The sequence below is a fragment of the Callorhinus ursinus genome, unplaced genomic scaffold, assembly GCF_003265705.2.
Source record: "Callorhinus ursinus isolate GAN/ISIS: 27379988/994484 unplaced genomic scaffold, GSC_fseal_2.0 scaffold1, whole genome shotgun sequence".
Taxonomy (NCBI): Eukaryota; Metazoa; Chordata; class Mammalia; order Carnivora; family Otariidae; genus Callorhinus; species Callorhinus ursinus.
Genome location: NW_027397063.1, coordinates 39,291,503 through 39,315,420, shown reverse-complemented (window position 1 = coordinate 39,315,420; position 23,918 = coordinate 39,291,503). Strand labels below are relative to the sequence as shown.

Here is a 23,918-nt window from a genome sequence, read left to right as displayed (position 1 = left end):
AGAGGTTGAGGTTATGCTGCCATAAGCCAAGGAATGTCAAGGATTGCTGGCAGCTCTCTAGGAGAGTGGCATAGGACAGATTCTCCCTTTGGGCCCCCAGGAAGGAACCAATATGCTGACACCTTGATTTCTTGATTTCTGGCCTCCAAAACAGTGAAAGAATAAATTTCCGTTGTTTTAAGTCAACCAGTTTGTGGGACTTTGTTATTGGAGCCCTAGGATACTAATACAAGAGCTAAGACCAAAATAAGCAAGGAATATCACTTATCCTAAACCTGAAGTCTGGACACTTTGGTGGCTCTTAACCATCTTTCAAATCCCAACTTAACTTTACCTTCTCCTGGTAAAGCATAGAATAAATAGTGTACACTCATGTGATTAATATGGTAGAACCAGACTTCAGATCCAGGTCTGCCTGACCTAGAGTCTCATGGACTTCTCCCTCCATGCCATAGTCACAATCGTTTTCTGGAGCTTCCAAAATAAAATATCTCTTAAGTCACCTTCATTGGTCGTTACCAATTCTACCAACCAAATGTTTACTGTTTTATACCAAGAAAAGAGAAACTTTGAGCACCTCTCACTACTCATCTCCTTGAGACCCTCAAGCCTGACACTGAAAGCTAAAGACTTAACTGAAGGCCACTGTGAAGCCTATGAACAGCGTTAACTGATGTGATTATTGTGAAAGTCATAGAAACATTCCAAGTCATTTCAGTATAAAAGCAAGTGAATTAGGAAAGCTGAAAACCAAGGGCCACAAAAATGCCACAACTCATTAAATCCTCCTTGATATATAGAATCAGCCACTACTCTCTCATTAGTTATTCTAATTTGCTTCCTAATGTAAAATTCCAACCAAACAAAAAGTCTGAAAAAGAATTTTTCTTGCTGTATCTTCTATGCCACTCCTGAACATCTGTTTTTGAATAGTTTAAGCTTCATTAATATCACATTGAAAATGTAAATAATTATCTTCTCTAATATACAGCAAGCCAGGGGCTCATTTCCTATAGGTTAGAGTTTGAATTTCCTAGTGTTTTATGTCTTATTCTCCAATCACTTATCTCAACACTATCAGCCTTAAACAAGTATTTGATCTACCATATCAGACTCAGACCACTCCTGCTTAGTTGGGTCTTTTTGACATCTTTGAATGAATTTTCGTCTTTCATAAAGACAAAATAAGGCTGCACTTTACTTTGGGTTCAACAATCTGGGAAGTCATGGGAGGGGTCCTGGGAGCAATTAGTTGGGGAGGGTGATGAAGCAGAAGTTACTGTTCAAAGTAATGGGAAGCAAAGACAGCAGAAGTGTCTTCCTCCTCCCCTGATGGTCACTGCCTCAACTCTGACAATGATAGGAGGGAACTTGGAAATGACAAAGTGTGGAAGTGAGCTTTAAATATTCTCCTACAGGGGTGACTGGGTGGCTCAGTCGGTTAAGCATCTGACTCTTGATTTCGGCTCAGGTCATGATCCCAGGGCTGTAAGACTGAGCCTTCCATCCCCCTACCACTCCCAGTGGGGGCTCTGCGCTCAATGGGGAATCTGCTTGAGATTCTCTCTCTCCCTCTCCATCTGTCCCTTCCCCCACTCATTTCCCATCATTTACATATGAGTTATAAAAAAAAGGCCAATCTGAACATTTGCCTCATTCATTTTGCATCTCCTTATTTATAGTTCCAAGAGTCTGGGTGTGCTAATCTGTCTACATATTCTTTATGCACTAGTATTAACCACCTATTGACAAGTAGAAAGAGAAAAAATATGATGAAAAGCAAATCACAATGTCATATTATCAACTTAAGACAGAGTTTTGACCATAAACATTCATATACCACACATAGCACCAAAATAAAAGCGGAATAAATTCACCTACGTCTCTAGACATTTTTGTTTCAGAGGATCTGAGGGTGGAGAGACGTACTACAGTTAAACCTTCATTTCCTGCCAGTGTGTGTGTTTGCATTGGTATTAAATGTTCATTTTTCTTTAAGCCTCCAAACGTTATTTAGTCTAGCCACCAGGTAAAAAAAGAAACTAGTCTAGACATACTGATAGATGGAAAAGATTTTTAAATAGTCACAGATTTATGCCCAAAGATTTTTTTTTTTTAGATTTTATTTATTTATTTGACAGAGAGAGACACAGCGAGAGAGGGAACACAAGCAGGGGGTGTGGGAGAGGGAGGAAGCAGGCTTCCCGCGGAGCAGGGAGCCAGATGCGGGGCTCGATCCCAGGACCCCAGGATCATGACCTGAGCCAAAGGCAGACGCTTAACGACTGAGCCACCCAGGCGCCCCAATGCCCAAAGATTTTTAACCTCATAGCTCTTTCCTAGAAAAGCTTTTGGTAAAATATAAAAACATTATTTCTCTGCCAGAGGGGACAACATTAGGTGAACCTATTCTCAGTTGTGACAGCCCATGTTTCTTCCCTCAGATTCTTAATCATTAATTATTAATGGAACACTAATTAGTTTGCAAATCTCTGCAATAACCTCATCCCAAGTTCCTGCTTTCTGGTGATGAAACATCTCCTCTAAGAAGTCATCCCCTATTAAACCACATTCACCTTTTATCTCAGACTTTCCTTACATCTATATGTGCATATCAGAGTATGATTTACCAGTCTCTATAAAATCTAAGTTCACTAATTGGAATACATGTTTTTGACAACATGCCAAAGTTAGGTAGTCAAGAGAGTAAAATGGAAAGAGCCTGGGACTTGTGGTCAGACAGACCCACATTTAGATTCTAGTTGCATTACTGTGTGAGTCTGGGATAGTCACGGGGTCTCGCTGAGTCCTATCAGTAAATTTGGGATGATAATACCTAACTTCCAAGTCGCTGTGGGGACATAATGAAACAACATGTATGTAATAGACCTGTAGAGTGGCTGGCACATTGTTGTTTCTCAATAATTAATCATTTCCTCTCCTTCCTGCCTTTCATATATTTCTCAAGCTCATCACTCATTAGGTTGTAAGCTGCTTTAGCAAAAACAATGGCTCAGAATTCCTACATTATGGATATTCAGGTGTGTGAGGAAGATGAACACACCCCACTTCCTTCCCGGATGCTCTGTCAGTACTCCCCCCAGGGCCTCTGGGCTACTCAAAGCAACATCACCTCTGAAAGACCCACATTCTCTCTACAGGCAGCCCATCAGAAGGAAGTGTCCAATTCTGGATCAAAATACCCCACCAAAGAGAGATGGATACAGATGGAGACACCAGATCCCTTCACAGGAGGCCTCGACTCACCTGCCAAAACCAGCTCCCCTGAAGCAGGATAAAGCTTGTCCGAAGAAGTTCCACAGTGATATTGGTCCGTATGAAGAGCTCCAAGAAGGCAATCAGGCCTGTCACAAAGATGGCCAAGACCAGCAGCTGGTGCACAAAGATGTCCAGCATTTCCCGGCCATGAGTGTGATTATACATGATAAAAGCTGATAGAGAGGGAAAAAATAGTTTCTCTTTTTCAGTGAAACCAAGGGACATCCACCATTTCTCTCCCTCCCTCTCTCCCCCTCCCTCTCTTTCCCTCTTCCCCACCCCACATAATTTTATACACACACACACACACACACACACACACACGCACGCATGCACACACACCAATTTGTCCAAAATATCAAGTGCTCTCTGCTTCCCACAATAATGGAAACTTCTAGCATTTTTGGAGTCATCACTACCTCTTTTATTTTTTAGATTTTATTTATTTGTCAGAGAGAGAGAGACTGTGAGCACAAGCAGAGGGAGAAGCAGGCTCCCTGCTGAGCAAGGAGCCTGATGCAGAACTCCATCCCAGCACCCTGGGATCATGACCTGAGCCGAAAGCAGACGCTTCACCAACTGAGCCACCCAGGCGTCCCATCATCACTACCTCTTAAGAATAGAGATCTATCTCTCCTTTTCCCTTTCCCAACCTTTATTTTCTTGTCTAACATATCATGACATTTTCAATTAATGATATTTCAAACATCTTCTATGAAGGAGGATGAATAGTAAGTGTGATGGGGGCAGGGGAGGAAGACTTAGGATGAATACACAGATGAATGAGACAAATCCTTGCTTTAAGGAATTCGGTCCATTGGAGTAAGGAAATATATATATACAAATCATAACAGCAGACTTTGATGGCTATGACAAGATGCTCTGGAAGCTCCCAAGAAATAGTAACTACCTATTTATTTAATCCCATGAGCAGATTCCAGCTTTATCTTCAACCTTTTCATGTAGATGAAGAGGAAAAGATGTTCACTCAAAATATGGTTAACACCCTGAGATACTGAGAATCTTGCTCTTGGTTGTTGATGCCCATCTTTTAGCTAGCCTTTGTTCTCAGAATGGGGTTGGCGAAAGTCCTTATCTTCAGATGGGGGAAGGAAGGTGGACAGTTAGGAAATGACTGCCTCCTGATCCTTTGGGGCTTTTTTAGTTCTATCATCAATCTAGTCCTTACAAATACAATAAATGAAAACAAATTACTAAACACCTGTTTTCCCTACATAGTAACAGGGACATCAGCTGAACAAAAAGTGTTTTTCATTGGGGCACCTGGGTGGCTCAGTCATTAAGCGTCTGCCTTCGGCTCAGGTCATGATCCCAGGGTCCTGGGATCGAGCCCCACATCGAGCTCCCTGCTCCGCGGGAAGCTGGCTTCTCCCTCTCCCACTCCCCCTGCTTATGTTCCCTCTCTCGCTGTGTCTCTCTCTGTCAAATAAATAAATAAAATCTTTGGGGGGAAAGAAGTGTTTTTCATTAACCTCTCAAAAATAGGATCTCCTCTTTTTAGTGACTGATTTTTTGACCCTACTTCTCACGTAATGATGGAGTTGCACTATATCAATATGAAAAAAGCTAGTTAGCAGGTTAGTAGTTTGCTGTGAGTGGTCTCCTTGTTTCAGGATACTCATGCTTCACTACCCTGAGCTCAGTTTCACTTGTTAAAAATGGAAATCATAATTCTCTCCAGGATAACCCAGAGATAAATAACCAGGGTAGGTGGCTATTTAAGAATGATGTGAAATGTGAATAAAGCACATCAAAGGATGCTGCTTGTCCCAGTTTACTGGACGAGTCAGTAGGGAGGGAAAATCCTTGGCGTCCTAATACATCTGATTATCTCCCCATGGCCCAAACAGATGGCCCAATTGATCAAGACAGCACCAGGACACTAAAGGAATATTATTGTACAGGGCTAGACAAGTGTCCAAGGATAGTGAAAGGTACAGGAACATACTCACTTATACTTACCCTCCACAAATAAGGCATTTGACAACATTAACTTGGTTAAGGAGGCGGGAAGTGAATTGATGAAAAAGCCTAAGATGTTTGTCACACCCAGCAGCCCAAAGAAGAAATACATGGTGAAATGGTGCCAGCTCAGGAGTTCGACCCACTGGCCCTCTTTATAGTTATATAAGGCCAAGTGGGGCCCTCCAGTGATAAACTGCTCCCCAAGCATGCCTGCAAAGGAATATATCACAGTTTTAGTAACCCTCCCCACAACTTCGTGAAGAAAGCAGGAAGACGCAGGATTAACCCAGGCCTTAGTCTAATCTAATGTCCTTCTACGATGCTGATTTTTCTCTCTGGGCTGTTCCCTAACAGCTAAGTACTGGGGCTTTAGGCTGGTTTTAGAAGTTCAAATACTGGTTTGGGTGATCAAACTTTTAGTCAAAGATAAACCAATTTAGTCAAACATCTAGTTATTTCAGATCATTGAAGCTGATCATTTCAGTTCTTCATAGTTCCCTGATCAGTTCCACTGATGGCCTTAGTTCCCATTTTCATCTAATGACTAGATAAATCCTACAGAGGCTGATTACTTGCTTCTGACACATCCTGCATCTCTGGGTGGCTGCCAAGAAGTAGCGAGTTGTGCTTGATTCAGAATCAAAATACTAGAGTTCAGCTTTTCCCCAAGTCAAGTTTACAGAAAACACAGATTATAGCACCTGGTCTAGTCAATTACAGAAACAGTAAAACTTTCTTTAAAATGCTGCTTTATGTGTCAATCTATGGAATTTGGCAAGGCAATCCCTCTCTTTGGAAATGGTTGCTCTGTAATTTCATGTCCACAGCAAAGATCAATTGCCATGAATAAAGCAGGAGGAAATCCAAAGGGAAATGAAAAAGTTCTGCCTTTCACAAAGGAGAGGCTACAGTGGAATTCTAAAACCACAGAAAATTTTCACAGAATCTTATAGTCAATGAAAAGGCCTTAGAAGTCATCTGGCCTAACTTTCCTTTTCAATTTAGGAATCACGCAAAAAGGATGAATGCATAAAGCAAGGTCTTCTGCAGCCTGACCCCTCTGTACAGTCCATCAGCAACAACTTATGACTGAGGCTTTCCCACAATAACTTGATTATTTTGGCATCATTTTGAGAAATGGCTTCTGATAGAGTTTCCTCGTTCAGGCATCAGAATAAATGACATAAAATTATTTCAAGGTTCCAACTAATTCGATAAAGGAAATTCACCTTGAGTGGGCAGGCAAGTTAATATCCATCACTGACTCATTAAGGAATAGGCCTTTGTATAAACATGAAGTGTCACCTTCTAACAAATTATATCAGATAAAAATTATAGTTAGAATATGTGTTCAGAGATATTTTTTACTAAAAATTCACTTTAGTGATTTGTTGATTTGATATTTAATTTTCTCTTTGCATGTAGAAATACCCAAAAGGAGAAAACAGAACACAGAAATGGTCCACTCACCAGTGATAGCCATGCTGATTATCATGATTCCCTCAAAAATTTCTATTCGATGGAATAATACTTTAGAGCCAAGGTAGGAAGTCCGTTTGTGCTTTTTGCAGGCATACTTCAGAATGCACCTGGTGGTCCACCAAATACCCATCATAATGAAGAAGGTTCCGGGGAGGGCATGACCTTTGAAACTCCCCATGTCTACCAAGATTAGAACATACAGAAGATGAAGACATTTTGTTTCCCGAACTTAGCCAAAATATCACTCATTCTCATAAAATATGATATTTTCTGATGATTATGGATATACTATTGATTTAAGAGGAGTCGATGTTACTGTCAATCACTGCAATAACAACAACACCAACAAGAAAAAAATTCATATTCATTGAAAACTTAGCTTGTGCTAGGCACTATGTCAAATGTTTTACACACAATCTCTACCCTAATTTTTACAACATACCCATTTTCAGTTGGGACACAATATAAAATAATAAATAATAAAAACAAATAGCTTCCATTTTTGGTCAGTGCTATAGAAAATCAGTCTTGATTTATGTGAGCAGCCCTTTGTTCAAATGTCCTGTACCATCAACAGAATAATGAAAAGAGAATTGCAGAATCCTCTTTATGAATCTCACAGTAGGCCAGATGTAGGAGCACTGATAAAGGAGATTTCAGGTTTCCCCTGGCCCAGCAGAGGACTTTATCTCCTTGAGTGGGTACTGGGCATTTCAGTTCAGGGGAGACCATTTTGGGTGACTTCCACATCCTTCACAATGGTGAAATTTCAAGGGGGAACTGTGAATTTAACTCAAACAGTAAGAGTCTCTTAAATTTTCAGTCGAGTCCCCAGGTGGACATTTTGGCACATCCCTGAATCATCCAAACCTTCAAATAGAATCTGACTAAATATAGTTGACTCTTGAACAACACAGGGTTGAACTGCTTGGGTCCACTTAAATGCAGATTTTTTTGCAGTACGTACTGGAAATGTATTTTCTCTTCCTTACAATTTTCTTTATAACATATTCTTTCCTCTAGCTTACTTTGTCATAATAATACTATATATAATATATGTAGCATACAAAATATGTGTTAAGTGACTGTTTATAGTATCAGTAAGGCTTCCAGTCAACAGTAGGTTACTGGTTGTTTAGTTTGGGGGGAGTCAAGGATAATACATGGGTTTTCGACTGTGCAGGGGGTTGGCGCCCCTAACTCCCATGTTGTTCAAGGGTCAATTGTATATCACATAGTGCTAAGTGACCATTCTTGTCCTAACTCTGACCCTAATTAGTGCTGTGATTTGGGACATGCCCCTTAACCTCTCTGAGCCTTAGTTCTTAATAAAAGAAGGAGGTGGCCTAGGTCACACCTGAAGTTCTTTTCTGCTCATTCTGTGATTCATCATCCTAACCACCATCTGTAACAGTGTTACTGAGTTCTTCTGTTTGTCTTGGCTTAAGAAGTCACATAGTATTGGAAAATGCTTTTATGTGGGATTGAAAAATACATCCAGACTGTAAATTATTTGTACATTTCTGGAGAAGAATTTTATATGTTTTAAGAAGCCTTAACGGTTTTATATTCCTTGGTACAAGAAACCCATTTCCAGGAACTATCCTAAAGTTATAACTGGAAATACAAGCACCAAATTAAAAAGATACATTGTTTAAATCAGAAGAATGATTGAAAATTTTTTGCAGTCACTTAAAATAAAGTTTTCAAATAACTTAAGTGATAGGGGATATATTTAGTGAAAAGAACAGCATTTTTCAAACCTGAGAAGGGGCTTTGGATTCAGGTGGACTAGATGTGAATCCCAACTCTACTATTTACTAGCTATGTGACTTGGGCAAATTATTTCACTTCTCAGTGCCTCTGTTCTCCTCTTCTGTAAAATGAGACAAAGAAAAATACCTACCTCCTAAAATCAAAACGCATTTTGTCCAAAGCAAATAACCCACAGTAGTTTTAAGCAAGCTCATGTTATCCTCAACCCACCTCAAACTACCAAAGTAGAACAAAAGTAAAATCAAATGAGAAATTCTACTTGGACAATTACTGCTGAAAAGCAACAAGCATCTATATACTTCCCTTGGCAATCATTCATGTACTGCGTGTAACATTTCTCCTGCTATTGTCTTAGAGGGTTACTGGAATCTTCTGTAGTTATTTAATTCCTTGACTGCATTTAAAGAATAAACTTCTTGAAAGCAGGGGCCATAAATCTATTCTTTCTACCCCCCCCCATTGAACCTGGATAGCATCTTATACACTATGAAGTTCTAAATTAACAAGAGTAACTAAGCCCTTCTTAAAAGATCATATAGTTATAAAACATCTCTACTCTGATGTCTCAACGCTCACTCATACTCAACATACCCACAAATTGAACTAATCATGTTATCTACCCACCCACTACCAGAAAATCATTTTCCCATAGTCATTGATTTTGTTACCACCACCACCATTCACTTACTTGCCCGAACTCAAAATACGAAAATCATTGTAGAGGCCACCTCATCTCTGAAAACTAATTGATTATTAAGACCTTATATCAACACTTACTGCCCCAAATCTGGCTGACTCCCCTTGCACTTTCAATTTCATCTGCCTAGGGAAATCCTCCCTGATGGCCCAAAGAGAAGGCCCCCTTATACCTTCTCAAGGTACCCAGTTCTTATTTTAATGAATTCTTTGTGTGATTAGTTATTGAAGGTCTGACCTCTTCATTAGCCTCTATGTCCATCACTATTGAGAGCCTATGTAGTGGTCAACTGGGGCCTCAGAGGTTAGGAGCCTGGGCTATCCTCCATTTTTTTATGCCCTGATAAATTAAGAAAGGAAGAAAATGCCAAAATGGAGTTACAGAAACCATGGTTGCTTTTCAATGTTTAGGTTTACCTAATAAATACCTTCAGCAGAGATCAAAACATACTGCCTATGTTGGAGCTAACATGAAAATTTAAATTTGGGACCCTTCCGAAATGTGCGGCTCTGGCCAAATAATCTTCCTGATCCACCTCCATGACCAACATTATAATAGGTTCCTGCTGCCCCAAAAGCTGAGTGAACCAATATACCTCAGCATAGCCACTGGGACATGATACGGAGGCAATGGGGAGTAGATGAAAGTTTTTGAAGAGGAATATGAGGAGATCGGAGTAGGGAAAGAAATGAGGCATTTCTCCTACCTCAGTTACAGAACTTCTGCCTCAAGCCTTTTAATCTGAAACAACGTGATGGCTCAATTGTTCTCTGTTTAAAAAACTCAAACAAAACGAAGTTAAAGCAGGCTTGCTATATTTGCCTGGCTAAGCGACCCAAAAGACCCAGTTGCTCCTGGCAATGAAAATGGTATTTATTTTTTTTTCACTTCCATTGTGGAAGAAAAAACTGCTCAGATCTTCAAATGTCACTTCACTGTGATCTCCTAGAACACCCTTATCCATAAATCTATCTTTTGTTCCCTGCTTTACTATTACCTGAGGTTGCAATTTACTGCTCTTAAAAGTCAAGTAGTCCAGAGTTTGATTCAATCCAAATCCAAAGAGCAGACACATTCCCCTTGGAAGAAGAATACAGGGCTTTTCTCACCCACAAAGCAAATCATACTTGTCAGACAACCAGCAGAAACTTCAGAAAAATCACCAGAATAGGAAACAAAAAAGTCCTTCTTCAATATCTTCCTTGCCTGATCTTGCCACTTAAAATAATCTCATGGGGAAAGTAGTTCATTCAAGCCTGAAATGGTGGGCTGCAAGATTCAGTCACCAGCTTCCAGCTGCAATTTATCCTAAAAATTCATACTCCTCCCCAGTCCAAACAAAATAAATAAATAAACCCTCTACTCCTAATGGCACCAAACATCCTCTGGGCTAATGACAAGCAATGACTCCTGATACCCTTGTTGGCCTCTTTTTTTCCTCACTGTCCTCCAAATTTACACACTCACCCACCACCCTAAAGGGAAATATTTTTGCACTCTAATACTTAGAGATAATATTGGACAAATCCCAAGATCTAACTTAGGTGTCAAGTGTTAATTCCCAGTGTTAAAAGCCACATAAACCACAGACCAGACCCGCACACAAAAAGAGGAGAGAACTCAAACTAGCTCACAGAAAGAGATCCTACAGTTTTCTTGGTGGAATCTCAACCAAATACTAACTTCAGTATAAAATGAATGCCATGGGGGAAACTTAAATTAAAATTTCATCTTGAGCCACCACCAAAATAAAGTATTCCTAAATCTTAGTGACTCCTTTCAAGGCACATTTATAAATCCCCATACACTAAACAAATTTTAACTATTTCTTGAACTTCACTTTACCATTTGCTTGAACACTCAAAGCAAAATATATACAAGCATTTGTAGCTTTAAAGTTCTCCATCATTCCATACCAGTACGTTATCTCCCAAATTTCAACTATTTCAAAAAAGTTTTCTTAGTTAAATTATCCTTACCTTCACACTGTCCTCAATGTCAAGTCCAACTCAGTTCTCTTCTCCCAAGAACTTATAATGGTTCCAGCTTCAAGAAGGAAAAGCAGATACTGACTGGTCTAAATCTAATTACTCTCCTTCTTAGAGACTAAACCAATGTGCTTATGTTTTTCCAGCATGAAGGCAGCAGATAAACTTTCAGAATATGTCACAATGCCTTCATAAATGTAAATCTTGGGGCCACACCCTTTTGAAACCCTACTTCATGTCCAAACATTGTGCCATAGCTCCCAAGAAGACTCACCTTGCCACCCACCCACATGACCACTAGCCTCAGACTTGTGTTCCCTGCTGTGAGAACCAAAGCCCAGTAGAGCATGTGTGATCTTTGCTATCTCTTCCAGGTCATCAAGATGGACAGAAGACAAGCAAAATGGTATGGCTGCAGTAACATAACAGAGCAGGTCCAATAAGTCCTATGAAGACAAACCATTTCCTACTATGCAGTGCCTCAGGAGAGATTGTCACAGGGGCTAGGGTTGGAGTCATAGCCAAAACCAAAGTTATAAGAATAAGAAAAGATGATGAAACAAAATTGCTGCAGTTCATCAGTGAAGCTCACCTGCCCTCAAGGAATACACAAACTAGTAGAGAGACAAGTGCATTCTAAACCAACATGAGGTTTACACAGAGTGAAATGGGAAGAAGCAGCAGCAGTTTGACTCTAACCTGAAGAGCTAGCAGCTGTTATCCTGTCTGTATACAAGTCTTACTTCCCCTTTCAATGATAAACCCATGGTGAGCAAGGGCCATATCCTCTATCATGCTTTGCACCTAATTAGCACTCAATAAATCGCCAATGAATGATGGGTTTCTTTCTGGAACCCCATCCCCCTGAAACACTGACCTGGCTGACAACCAGTATCAGAAACAGCGGACGTGGTTAATTCAATGCAGATTCTTGGGACCCACTTCAGATCTACTGAATCAATCATCAGCGGGGAGACCCATGAATCTGCACTTTTAATAAGTGCTCATCAGTTATTTTTTTATATTCTTAAATTTTGAGAACCAAAGACTTAGGCTATGTGGAGACAAGCAGAATGACACCAAGACACTGAGATTTAAATGTGACTTCCCTATCACCATACCCCAGAGGCCATTTGTCTCTTATCAGTGTCATAAACTCTGATGGGCTTGTTCACATCAGGCTTCATATTGGGCAGAGGTGGGTGGCTCAACAACTGCTCCTGAGGCCAGAATGATAATCCGGCTCCAGAAGAGACAACAACAATACTAGAGCCCTGCCATTCTGTTTTGTTTTATTTTATCATACATTATTAAGATATTTTATTTTATTTTGATCTCTTTTATACCCCAGTCTCTTACACCCATACCCCTATCAATCTTTAAATACTGAAACCACCCATGTCACATGGGCTATTCTTTTTTTTTTTAAAGATTTTATTTATTTATTTGAAAGAGAGAATGAGAGATAGAGAGCACGAGAGGAAGAGGGTCAGAGGGAGAAGCAGACTCCCTGCTGAGCAGGGAGCCCGATGTGGGACTCGATCCCGGGACTCCAGGATCATGACCTGAGCCGAAGGCAGTCGCTTAACCAACTGAGCCACCCAGGTGCCCCACATGGGCTATTCTTAACCAAACATCCAGAATGACAAATAGAACTCTACATTTAAAAAAAAAAAAGACACAGGATGAGCCAATCCAAAGACATATGTGTTAAAAACATAAAACCAACAAACAGAAAATAAGAACAAATGTCATGTTAAATCACCTGCTGTAATGAACTCCTCAAAGTAAATAGAGGCCTGGACTGTTTCTGTTAGTAGTGGAACATCCACTTCATGCTAATAACTTCTCATGCATCTGTTTATTCTATTTTTGAGACAACTCAAGGAAGTATTATTACTTCCACCACAGGTATGAGGAAACTGAGACTCCAAGAGATTTACTGACCTACTTTAAGTCAAAGAGTTAGTTAAGACCAGAGCCAGGGTTTCAAGGTCCTTATATATGATTCCAAATCTCAGACTATTCCCCTAGAAAAAGGCAAAGACCAGAAGAGGTTTGCAGATGAACCCAACAGTACTCATCAAGTTCTTTGACTAGGTTAAACACCTTAAGGAAAGAGTTCCTTCTTCTAGGACTTTCTACCATTGAGTTGTCTGTGCATGTAAAGGAAGTGAAGCTCTGCATGTAACCTGAATATTTATTTATCACTGTTATAGTCAGAGTCAGACTGCAAAGGGATGCCAACCAAAAGAAAGCTGGTCTGAGTAATCTACAATGACTTCACTTGACAAAATGAAGATGCTAGAGATAAGTATCAGTGATGTGGTAAGAACCTAAAGAAATCATTCTATGGTTCCCAGCTTCATGCTGCTTCACAATTCAAGTCAATGAACAATTTCTGAGTACTACATACACATCTAACAATCTGCTTCAGGTTATTGGGAACTCCATGGTGAGCAAATATACCTATTTTTCATTGCTGCTACAGCTCAGCTGGCAAATGTTCTCCAATTTTAAAGACCCAGATGATTATACTGAGCCTGCCCGAATATCTCTTCATTTCAGGGTCATTAATTTTATCACCTCTGCAAAATTCTTTTTTGCCATGTAAAGTAATTTATTCACATGTTCCAGGAATCAAAGTGATGGGATGAGGACATTATTCTGTCTACAACAGCAACACATACACGTTTACAGATTGGCAGAACAAAGAAGGCAAAAACATGTGACTATGATACCAAGGAGATGAGCCAAGATTTGTGGTAAAGGAATAAACTACTAAAGGTATGCTGAGTCCCTTCATTTGATTTAGAGGAGTAAGAAAGGCATACGGCAGGATCCTGTAAGACTATAAGGACCATTTGAGCTGGACTTTGAAGAATGATTAGGATTTTGAAAGGGGAGCTGAATTGGGGAGGTTATGTGCTATGGTGAGTACTGCAAATTGTCTAAGACTGATGAATCACAGACCTGTACCCTTGAAACAAATAATACATTATATGTTAATAAAAAGAAAAAGGAAAGAAAGGGGGAGCTGACAGGGAAGAGCACTCTAGACATAAGAAACAGCATGAATAAACTCTTTGTGGCAGAAACTTATAGGAGATATTGAAGCCATTTATACCATAGGAGTAGAACACAACAGAAAATGCACCTGGAACACCTACATATATGGGAAGTTGGTAAATGGCAAAAGGAACAATACAAATTACCAATCAGTAAAAAAAATTAATAGTGTTTTTACAGTTGAGTCTCTAGTAATGAATAAAAATCAAACTAGATCCCTACCTCACACCAGATTAAAAAATAAATTCCAGGGGCACCTGGGTGGCTCAGTCACTAAGCATCTGCCTTCGGCTCAGGTCATGATCCCAGGGTCCTGAGATCGAGCCCCGTATTGGGCTCTTTGCTCTGCAGGGAACCTGCTTTTCCCTCTCCTTCCCACTCGTACTCTCTCACTGTCTCTCCTCTCTCTCTCAAATAAATAAAATCTTTAAAAAAATAAATAAATAAATAAATAATAAATTCCAGGTGGATTGAAGACCTAATTGTGAAAATAAAATTTTTAGTAGGAAATATTTGAAAATATCCCTATGACCTTGGGATAGGAAAGGATTTTTTAAACAAAATACAAAAAAAGTAAAGTAATGAAGGACAGAACTGATAAATTTGACCTCTTCAAAAAGTAAAGCTTTTAGGGATGCCTGGGTGGTTCAGTCGGTTAAGTGTCTGCCTTGGCTCAGGTCATGATCGCAGGGTCCTAGAATTGAGTCCCACATCGGGCTCCTTGCTCAGTAGGGGGGGGGCCTGCTTCTCCTTCTGCTTGCCGCTCCCCCTGCTTGTGCTCTCTCTCTCTCCCTCTCTCCCTGACAAATAAATAAATAAAATATTTTTTTAAAAAAACTAAAGCTTTTATATGTGAATTGCAAAAAAGCATAAGAAAAGATGCTCGATATCACTAGTCAATTGGAAAATGTTAATTAAGATAACAAATACCAATACTCATCCACCAGAATGGCTAAATTTAAAAAGACTGACAATACTGATGATATTGGCAAGGATGTGGACCAACTGGACCTCTTATGCACTCTAAGTGGGAACACAAAATTGTACAGCCCCATTCAAAAGAAGTTTGTCACTTTTTATAAAGTTAAACATGCAGTTATTATTTGACTCAACAACTCCACTCCTAGGTATTTACCCAAGAGAAGTTAAAATTATGTCCACACAAAGATTTGTACATGGATGCTTATAGTAGCTTTATTCATAATAACCAAAAACCCAGAAACAGCCCAAATGCCCATCAACTAGTGAATGCATGAACAAACTGATACATCCCTAAATAAATTTCTTCATCTGTAAAATCAGAGTGATAAAAGTATCTATTTCAGAGGTCTTTGTGAAGATTAAATAAGTATAATGCAAAGTACATGAATGGAAACTGGTAAACAAAAAACAATCAATAAATGTTAGCTATTATTTTGACATCCAGAAGTTTTAAGATTTTTCTGTTGTTACACAAAATAGATTTAAATATTTTTTGCTGACAACTTTGTGGATCTACTGTCCCATCCCTGAATACTCCATTTTCATAACTGTTTTATGTGATACGGAAATGAAATTCTATCATGTGTAAAGGCCTCTTTCAGTTTCCCTGCTCCTCCCCTTCAACATGGGCTTTATCTTAATAATCTAAGATAGCTGCCAAAGTTCCAGCCATCACAATCATGTTCCAGGCTGCAGGAGAAAGAAAGGGCAGAAGGAGTCTCTGTGTCTGCTTTTCAATGAGTTTTTTATTTTTAAGATTTTTCATTTATTTATTTGAGAGAGAGAGAATGAGAGATAAAAAGCACGAGAGGGAAGAGGGTCAGAGGGAGAAGCAGACTCCCTGCCAAGCAGGAAGCCTGACGTGGGACTTGATCCTGGGACTCCAGGATCATGACCTGAGCCAAAGGCAGTCACTTAACCAAATGAGCCACCCAGGCGCCCTGCTTTTCAATGAGTTTTATTGAAGTATAATTAAATGCAGTAAAATTCACCTCTAAATTTTACAGAGGAAGAAACTGAGACAAAGTTAGAGATGAACTAAAATGTCCAAGGTCATGGAGATGATAAGTAATGGAGCTGGGGTCGATATTCAGCCCTGGGTCTATAGTGCCTCTACCACAATGTATCATAAATAAAATTAAACTACACATGGCAGACATAGAAGGTATTTGTAATAAAGATAACTGATAAACACTGAGTAGTCACAATTCATTTGAGTAAATATCTAGGACCATAATCCTGGATTATATGGTAAGACTATGTTTAGCTTTGTAAGAAACTGCCAAATTGTCTTTTTTTTTTACCTGACCCAAAATCAAGAGTCAGATGCTTAACCGACTGAGTCACCCAGGCACCCCTGTCAAATTGTCTTCTAAATGCAATATCAAGTACACAATTATTCTTTTTTAATTATTTTTTTAAAGATTTTTATTTATTTATTTGACAGAGAGAGACACAGTGAGAGAGACACCAGCAACGAATGACAGAGTTCTTTTTTTTCCATATTGTCTCTAGCATTTGCTATTGTCAGTGTTCTGGATTCTGACCATTCTAATAGGTGTGTAGTGTTATTGCTGTTTTAATTTGCAGTTCCCTAATGATATATGATATTGAGGAGATTTTCATATGATAATGTGCTATCTGGATATCTTATTTGATGAGTAATCCAGTCAGATCTTTTGCTCACTTTGTAATTGCATTGTTCATTTATTCATTGTTGACTTTTAAGCGTTCTTTATATACTTCAGGTATTAGTTCTACACCAGATGCCAGATGTATGGTTTGCAAATATTTTCTCCCAGTCTGTGACTTGCCTTTTCCTTCTTTTAAAAGTGCCTTTCAGGGGTGCCTGGGTGGTTTAGTCAGTGAAGCACTGAACTCTTGATCTCAGCTCAGGTCTTGATGCCAGGGTCATGAGATCCAGCCCCGTGTTGGGCTCTGCGGTCAGCACGGAGTCTGCTTGAGACTCTCTGTCCTTCTGCCTCTGCCCCTTATGCTTATGTCTCTCTCTCTTTCTCTCTCTCTCTAAAATAAATAAATCTTTTTTTTTAAAGTGCTTTCACAGAGCGGAAATTTTTAATTTTCATGTGATCTAACACATATTTTCTTTCAAGAGTAATTGTGGGGAGGGCGCCTGGGTGGCTCAGTTGGTTAAGCGACTGCCTTCAACTCAGGTCATGATCCTGGAGTCCCGCATGGGCTCCCTGCTCAGCGGGGAGTCTGCTTCTCCCTCTGACCCTCCCCCCTCTCATGTGCTCTCTCTCTCTCTCTCTCTCTCTCATTCTTGCTCTCTCAAATAAATAAATAAATAAATTTAAAAAAAAAAAAGAATAATTGTGGGGACGCCTGGGTGGCTCAGTCGTTAAGCGTCTCCCTTCGGCTCAGGTCATGATCCCAGGGTCCTGGCATCGAGCCCCGCATCCGGCTCCCTGCTCAACGGGAAGCCTGCTTCTCCCTCTCCCACTCCCCCTACTTTTGTTCCCTCTCTCACTGTTTCTCTCTCTGTCAAATAAATAAAAATCTTTAAAAAAATAAAATAATAAATAATAAAAAAGAATAATTGTGTACTTGATATTGCATTTAAAAACCCATCATCCTACCCAAGGTCTCACCATTAAGCATGATGTTAACTGTAAGTTTTATGTAGATATTCTGTATCAAACTGTAGATGTTCCCCTCCATTCCTACTTTGCTGCTTTCCATGTTTAATTTTTTTTCTTCTTAAAAAAAACAATGACAACAAAAAACCTGAGAAGGTGGTTTAGAGCCAGATAAACAAGACTTTAAATGCCAGGTTAAAAAGTTTAAAATTTATTCTATGGGCAATAAGAAGCAACTGAATGTTTTGAGTATCAGAGCTTTTAAACTTTTAATGTTTTGAGCATCAGAACATAAAACTATTAAACGGTTTAGAAGTTTTATTTAAAGATGTTCTAGTTTTGTTTAAAGATGTCCAGAAAAGGTGACTCCTCCAACTCCTTCACTAACCCATTCTGGTGAAATACAAATCTCAGTCTCCATTAACCCTGCTTCGTAACAAACTTTAATCTCTTGGAGCCTCAAGGAGGATGCAGAACATTTACCAGTCTTGATGAACTGTTTCAGCAAAGACATGACTCCCAACACCCAGTATTCGGCTACCCTGCCCCCCACAAAAGAAAACTATGACACTGTGGTTCAGGGTAGAGGCACAGGCACCCAGTGGCCAAGACTCAGTATTAAGCATATATGGATAAAATGCAATGACCACACCTGAATCAACAATGTTGACATATTCCTTTGCATCACACCTTCTACCAGGGGAGTTGCTGTTGTTGTCAGAGGCTCTATTGATAATGACATCTGGATGAATCTTTGGCATATCTACAGAGAACACCTTGTCGCCCAATTCTCATGGCCTTGGCTGCCTCACTTCTTCTTTACCCACCTTCCTGCATCCTGCCCTTCCCTTCCTTTTCTCCCTTCTGCCTATCACAACCAGTTCTCAGAAGGGCAGCAGAGATGTGTCTGGATTCTAAGCAAATTGCCTTCCAGGGCATGGGAACCATCTTGAGAAGGAGAGGCACTCCAGGATCAGATTCCAAATTTTGGCTTGGTTTGGATTTCTGTGTGTGGAGGGGTAGCAGACAGAAGGTAATCAGTAGGAGCCCAGAGAGCCAAGAATATGTAAAGAGGAAATGATTTGCCAGTTCAGGCTAATGAATCTCTGAGTTCTTGAAGTTCACAGTCTTACAAACTACACAGTCATCCCATTCTCCACACTTCAACCATGAGTTGCCCCCTGGTGGATGTCCATTCCTCACCAGGCAATTCTATGAAATTCATTCTAACCTGATTTTCCTCTAAAAACCTATTTTAGTTATCCACTTCCTCCTTTCTCCCTGCTGCCAACACACACATAAATATGATTTGATCTGGATCCTTTTCCCTTAGGGCAGGTTCAGGTGTGGGGCCAAGGCTGGGGCCTCCAGTTTTTTTCCATTGTAGCCAACACACATTCAGCCTTGGCAACCACCCAAGTAACCTTCACCCTGTGTCAGAAGGGACAGTGTGAGACATTGGAGAAAAGAAGTTTTTAATCTGAGGAAATCTGTCATGCCCTGAGCTTTTGATAAATTGCTGGCTTTGTGGAAAAGAAATTCAGTTTTCTTTGGAATAAGTGCCTCTAAGGATGCTCAGATATATGTATGAGAATGATCTCTAGTTTCTTGGCTACCTGCTTATCCATTCATTCCCTTAGTGCTCCATCTTTTTGCTCATGCTTTCAACAAATATTTGTGGAACAACTACAGTGTGCCAGGTCCAGCTCTATCTATTGGGGACGTGTGATGGAATCAGAACCCTCATGTTAATCAGATCCCCAGGTGATTCACATGCACATTAAAGTTTGAGAAACACTGGTCTAGGGCAGTGTTTCTCAACAACAGCACTAACTGACATTCCAGGCCAGATAATTCTTTGTGTGTGGAGCCATCTTGTGCTGTGTAGGATGTTTATTTAGCAACATTCCTGGCCTCTGCCTACTAGATCCTGGCAGTACTTTTCCCCCAGTTGTGACAGTCAAAAATATCTACAGGTTTTAATAAAGGTCCCCTGAGGGGCAAAATCATATCCCCTTCCCCAATTAAGAAGTACTGGTTTAGAAGACCCTGGGTCAAATCCCCTTAAACATAAAAAGGATTTTTTTTCTTCTCTCTAAGAAAAAGGGAAATATAACAAATTTAACTGTTAACTATTGTATCAAAATAAGTCCAACCAAGATTAGGTACACCTTTTTCAGAAAGATAAAGTACACTTTATCATAACTAATAAAACAAAAAACCATCATTTGGAAAAAATAATGTTTGCAAGATTCCCATGACTTTTTTAGACAAAAATCTTTCAAGTTTGCTGTTTAATAGTACTATTAAGGAGAAAGAGGAGCCTGACATTAAATACGATATCCATGAGGTCAAGGACTTGGCATTGGATGTCATCACTGCCAATTATATGTGGATCAGGTATAAACAAATAAAGGTCTATATAGAACACCTTCCCATCTTGAAAAAGACAGTTATTGTGGTCATAATGCTCTGTGTCCACCCTCAAATAATGGAAATGGTGGCAAAGGAGGAGAAGTTATGTTCAAATCCAGTTTAAGGAAAAATAAATGAATAAAATAAGCCAAAGCTGAAACCAGGATGGCGCTATCTGAATATTGTACAATTTTAGTTGGCCTAGGGGAGGAAATGTCAGCAGAATCACTCTTTGGTCTTTCTGTCTCTTGGTGTCAAGAAATTTATGTCTCACTGTTTAATTTTTTTTTTTTTAATAGGCCCAATCTAGGAAATAATGACTCCTGATTTTGGCAAGTGCCTCTGACAAGTAAAGAAAGAAATAAGGGGCGCCTGGGTGGCTCAGTTGGTTGAGCGTCTGCCTTCGGCTCAGGGCATGGTCCCAGGGTCCTGGGATCGAGCCCCGCATCGGGCTCCCTGCTCGGCGGGAAGCCTGCTTCTCCCTCTCCCATTCCCCCTGCTTGTGTTCCCTCTCTCGGTGTCTCTCTCTCTCTCTCTCTCTCTGTCAATTAAATAAATAAATAAAAAGAAAGAAAGAAAGAAACAAGATCATTTCAGCTACTGATAAAATAACACAGAGCAATGAGAGCGCGCTCAGGCTCAGCTTGGGATGGTGGGGACAGAGGTTCCACTGCTGAAGTTCTGAGCTAGGCTGGGCTGAGCTGAGCTGAAAGATCAAGGCTACAGCAGGGAACACATGTGAAGTGGATGAAGCCATTGGCCCAGTCCTGCCCTCAAACACATCCATTTTTACTGGTTCCATTTCACAGAAGAGGCATTAGATATTCTGCAGCTTGACTGAACGTCTACCGCCAGTAAGTGGTAGAAGGCAAAAAAGGAACCCAGATCTCTGTGATACAAGTTGGTCATTTCCTTTCTGCTAAATACTAATACTACTACTAATACTACACTAAATACCCCTGTTTTCATTTCCTGTTGTTGCTTTAACAAATTACTGCAAGTTACAATCAAATTGAACATTTTAGCATCCTGGAAGTCTGAAGTCTGAAATGGGTCTCACTCAGATCTCATTCTCTCTTGCTGACGATGACCCCATTCTTCTGTTGCCACTCATCCTTCTAACTCAGCTTCCCCTGCCTCACCATTACAAGGACCCTTGTGATTACATTGGGCTGGACTGGATAATCCATAGTTGTCTCCTCACTCCTAAATCTTTAACTTAATCAAATCTTCCAAGTATCTTTCACCATGGGAAGGAAACCAGAATATGTCACCTCAAAATACGTCTCTTTGACATAAAAACTAAATTGAGCTGAAGGCAATTAGGAACGCAGGAAAAGCTTTCTTTAACCTCCCTTTTACTGACTAACCCAGGAAATAAATGCCCTTTTCACTGGAGGCAGATCCTTATCAGCCCAGAGATGGCACCAGAGAAATCTACAAACAAACCTTACTCCATTAGTTCCCTCCCATATATTTATCTTCCTACAGTTTGCTGTCCTTGGAAGCTTAAAACTGCTGGACTTTGTCCTGTCCTTTCTCTACAAATTTCTTGTTCTTCGCTAAAAATGCTCTAGGAGCCAGAATTCTAAGCTGCTGCTTGGAGTTACTTTTCATTAAGGTTTCTCCTGAGTGATGTGCACTGCACATGTTTAAAAAACTATTTTTTCTCTTGTTATCTATCTTTCTGTTAAAGAGTCCCAGCTGAAAACCTAACATGGGTAGAGGTCAGCTTTTGCTACCCTGACACACGTAAGGTAATTATCGTCCAGGTTTCTAGAGATTAGGGGGTGGACCTCTCTGGGAGGCCAAAGCTTACCACACCCCCTTAGGAATGCCAGTCAGAAGAAGGGCTTCTGACAATCATAGAAATAAAAATTTTTAAAAATCGCTTACAATGGGGAAGAAGAGAACAGGAATAGAAGGAGCCTTCAACAGACTCTCAGGTTCCATGTCATTGAGAGAGGCTCAAGAGCGTAGTGCTGTCTACTTCTGATCCTGGCTATACATAGAATCCCTTGAAAAAACAACCAGTGCCTGGGCTGCAAACCCTAGAGATTCTGCTTCAGTTAGTCTGGGTAAACACAGGCATCAACATCTCAAAATTCCCCATGGGGCAGAGCACCTGGCTGGCACAGCATGTTGAGGGTTGGACTCTGATCTTGGCGTCATGAGGCTCCGCACAGTCTGCTTGGGTTTCTCTCCCTTTCTCCCTCTGCCCCTCCCCCTATTTCTAAAATAAATAAATAGATCTTTAAAAATTAAATAAATAAAAATAAAATTCCCCCTAACGGATTAAGAACCCAAATTCTAGAATCAAACTGCTTGCATCCAAAGGCCAGATCCACCACTCTGTGCTTGACCTGAAGCATATTATTTAACTTTGCCTCAGTTTCTTCTATAAAATGGGAATGATGCTATTCATAGAACCACCTTATAAAGCTGAGGATAAACTGACATTGTACTAGTAAAATTCCTGCCACATAGTAAGCATTGCATAAATATCTCAAAGCTCTCCAGAGGGCCCTCTGGGAACTCCTCAGGCTAGCACGGGTGTGACTTCTGTGTGTGTCTAGGATGTGAAGAGTGGAATTGGGAGGCACTGCGTGCCCAATCTCCCCTGCCCTGCCTGATTGTAATGGGCTCCAGAAGTGCTAACCCCAGTGTGCCAAGGGAGAAGGCTGCTTCTCCCTCTCCCACTTCCCCTGTTTGTGTTCCCTCTCTCGGTGTCTCTCTCTCTCTCTCTCTCTGTCAATTAAATATATTTAAAAAAAAGAAAGAAACAAGATCATTTCAGCTACTGATAAAATAACACAGAGCAATGAGAGAGCGCTCAGGCTCAGCTTGGGATGGTGGGGACAGAGGTTCCACTGCTGAAGTTCTGAGCTGGGCTGGGCTGAGCTGAGCTGAAAGATCAAGTGGGACTGAGGAGTTGAGTTGCAAAGGAATGCGTGCAAATTAGACAAGTGAATAAGAAGAAACAACCAGAAAAGCTGGAGCGGGGGTGGATGAGGTGTGGCAGGGCCTTGAAAAATAGGAGGAATGCTAAGGGCTGTGTGATAGTGATCAAGGTTTCACTGTCTACTAGGGCAGTGGTTCTCTGTATGGCTAACACTGCAAAACATCTGGGAGTCATAAGAACACTTAGAGTGTCTGGTTCCCCGCCCCCCACCCAGACCAATTAAATCAGAATCTCTGGGAGCGAGGCCTGAGAATCTTTCTTTCTTTCCTTCCTTCTTTTTTTTTTTTCCTTTTGTAAACTCTCCAGATGATTCTAGTTAGCCAGAGTTGGAAGTACCGGGCCCTTCCTTCTCTTATGCTGACTGACCTAGGTTAGTCATTCTCACCAACTGCAACGTGAAGGGAGGGGAGGGAAAGGCTCACAGTGACTGCGTTCCTATTATGTGCCAACACTCCTGACACACACCAATTAATTTAACCACCATAATTATTATCCCCATGTTAGAGATAATAATAAAGAGGTGCATTTCACAAGAATTGTAATGAGACTCACAACAGTGTCATGACCGGACCCAAGACTCAACCCCAAGTCTATGTCCAAAAGGGACAAAGGAAGAAAAATGACCATTTAGAGCATCCACCCCTCTCAGAGCCATTTAAAATCCTCTCAATTCCATGAGGTAG

At 40.4% G+C, this 23,918-nt stretch overlaps 1 protein-coding gene across 6 annotated transcripts in view; it reads right to left on the bottom strand.

Annotated features, from left to right (window-relative positions):
• TMEM45A (transmembrane protein 45A) overlaps window positions 1–23,918 on the bottom strand; it is a 66,407-nt gene that overhangs the window by 7,618 nt on the left and 34,871 nt on the right. For 3 of the 6 annotated variants that reach the window (XM_073892659.1, XM_073892661.1, XM_073892660.1), the window contains exons 2-5: window positions 11,200–11,266; window positions 6,736–6,927; window positions 5,263–5,475; window positions 3,268–3,452 (exon numbers count right to left, since the gene is read on the bottom strand). In XM_073892659.1, the coding sequence (XP_073748760.1) occupies window positions 3,268–3,452; window positions 5,263–5,475; window positions 6,736–6,925 (588 nt within the window). In that variant the 5' untranslated portion in view covers window positions 6,926–6,927; window positions 11,200–11,266. Of the gene's footprint in view, window positions 1–3,267; window positions 3,453–5,262; window positions 5,476–6,735; window positions 6,928–11,199; window positions 11,267–22,169; window positions 22,266–23,918 lie in introns of those variants that run through there. The other 3 variants (XM_025868621.2, XM_025868615.2, XM_073892662.1) reach the window with 2 other exon arrangements.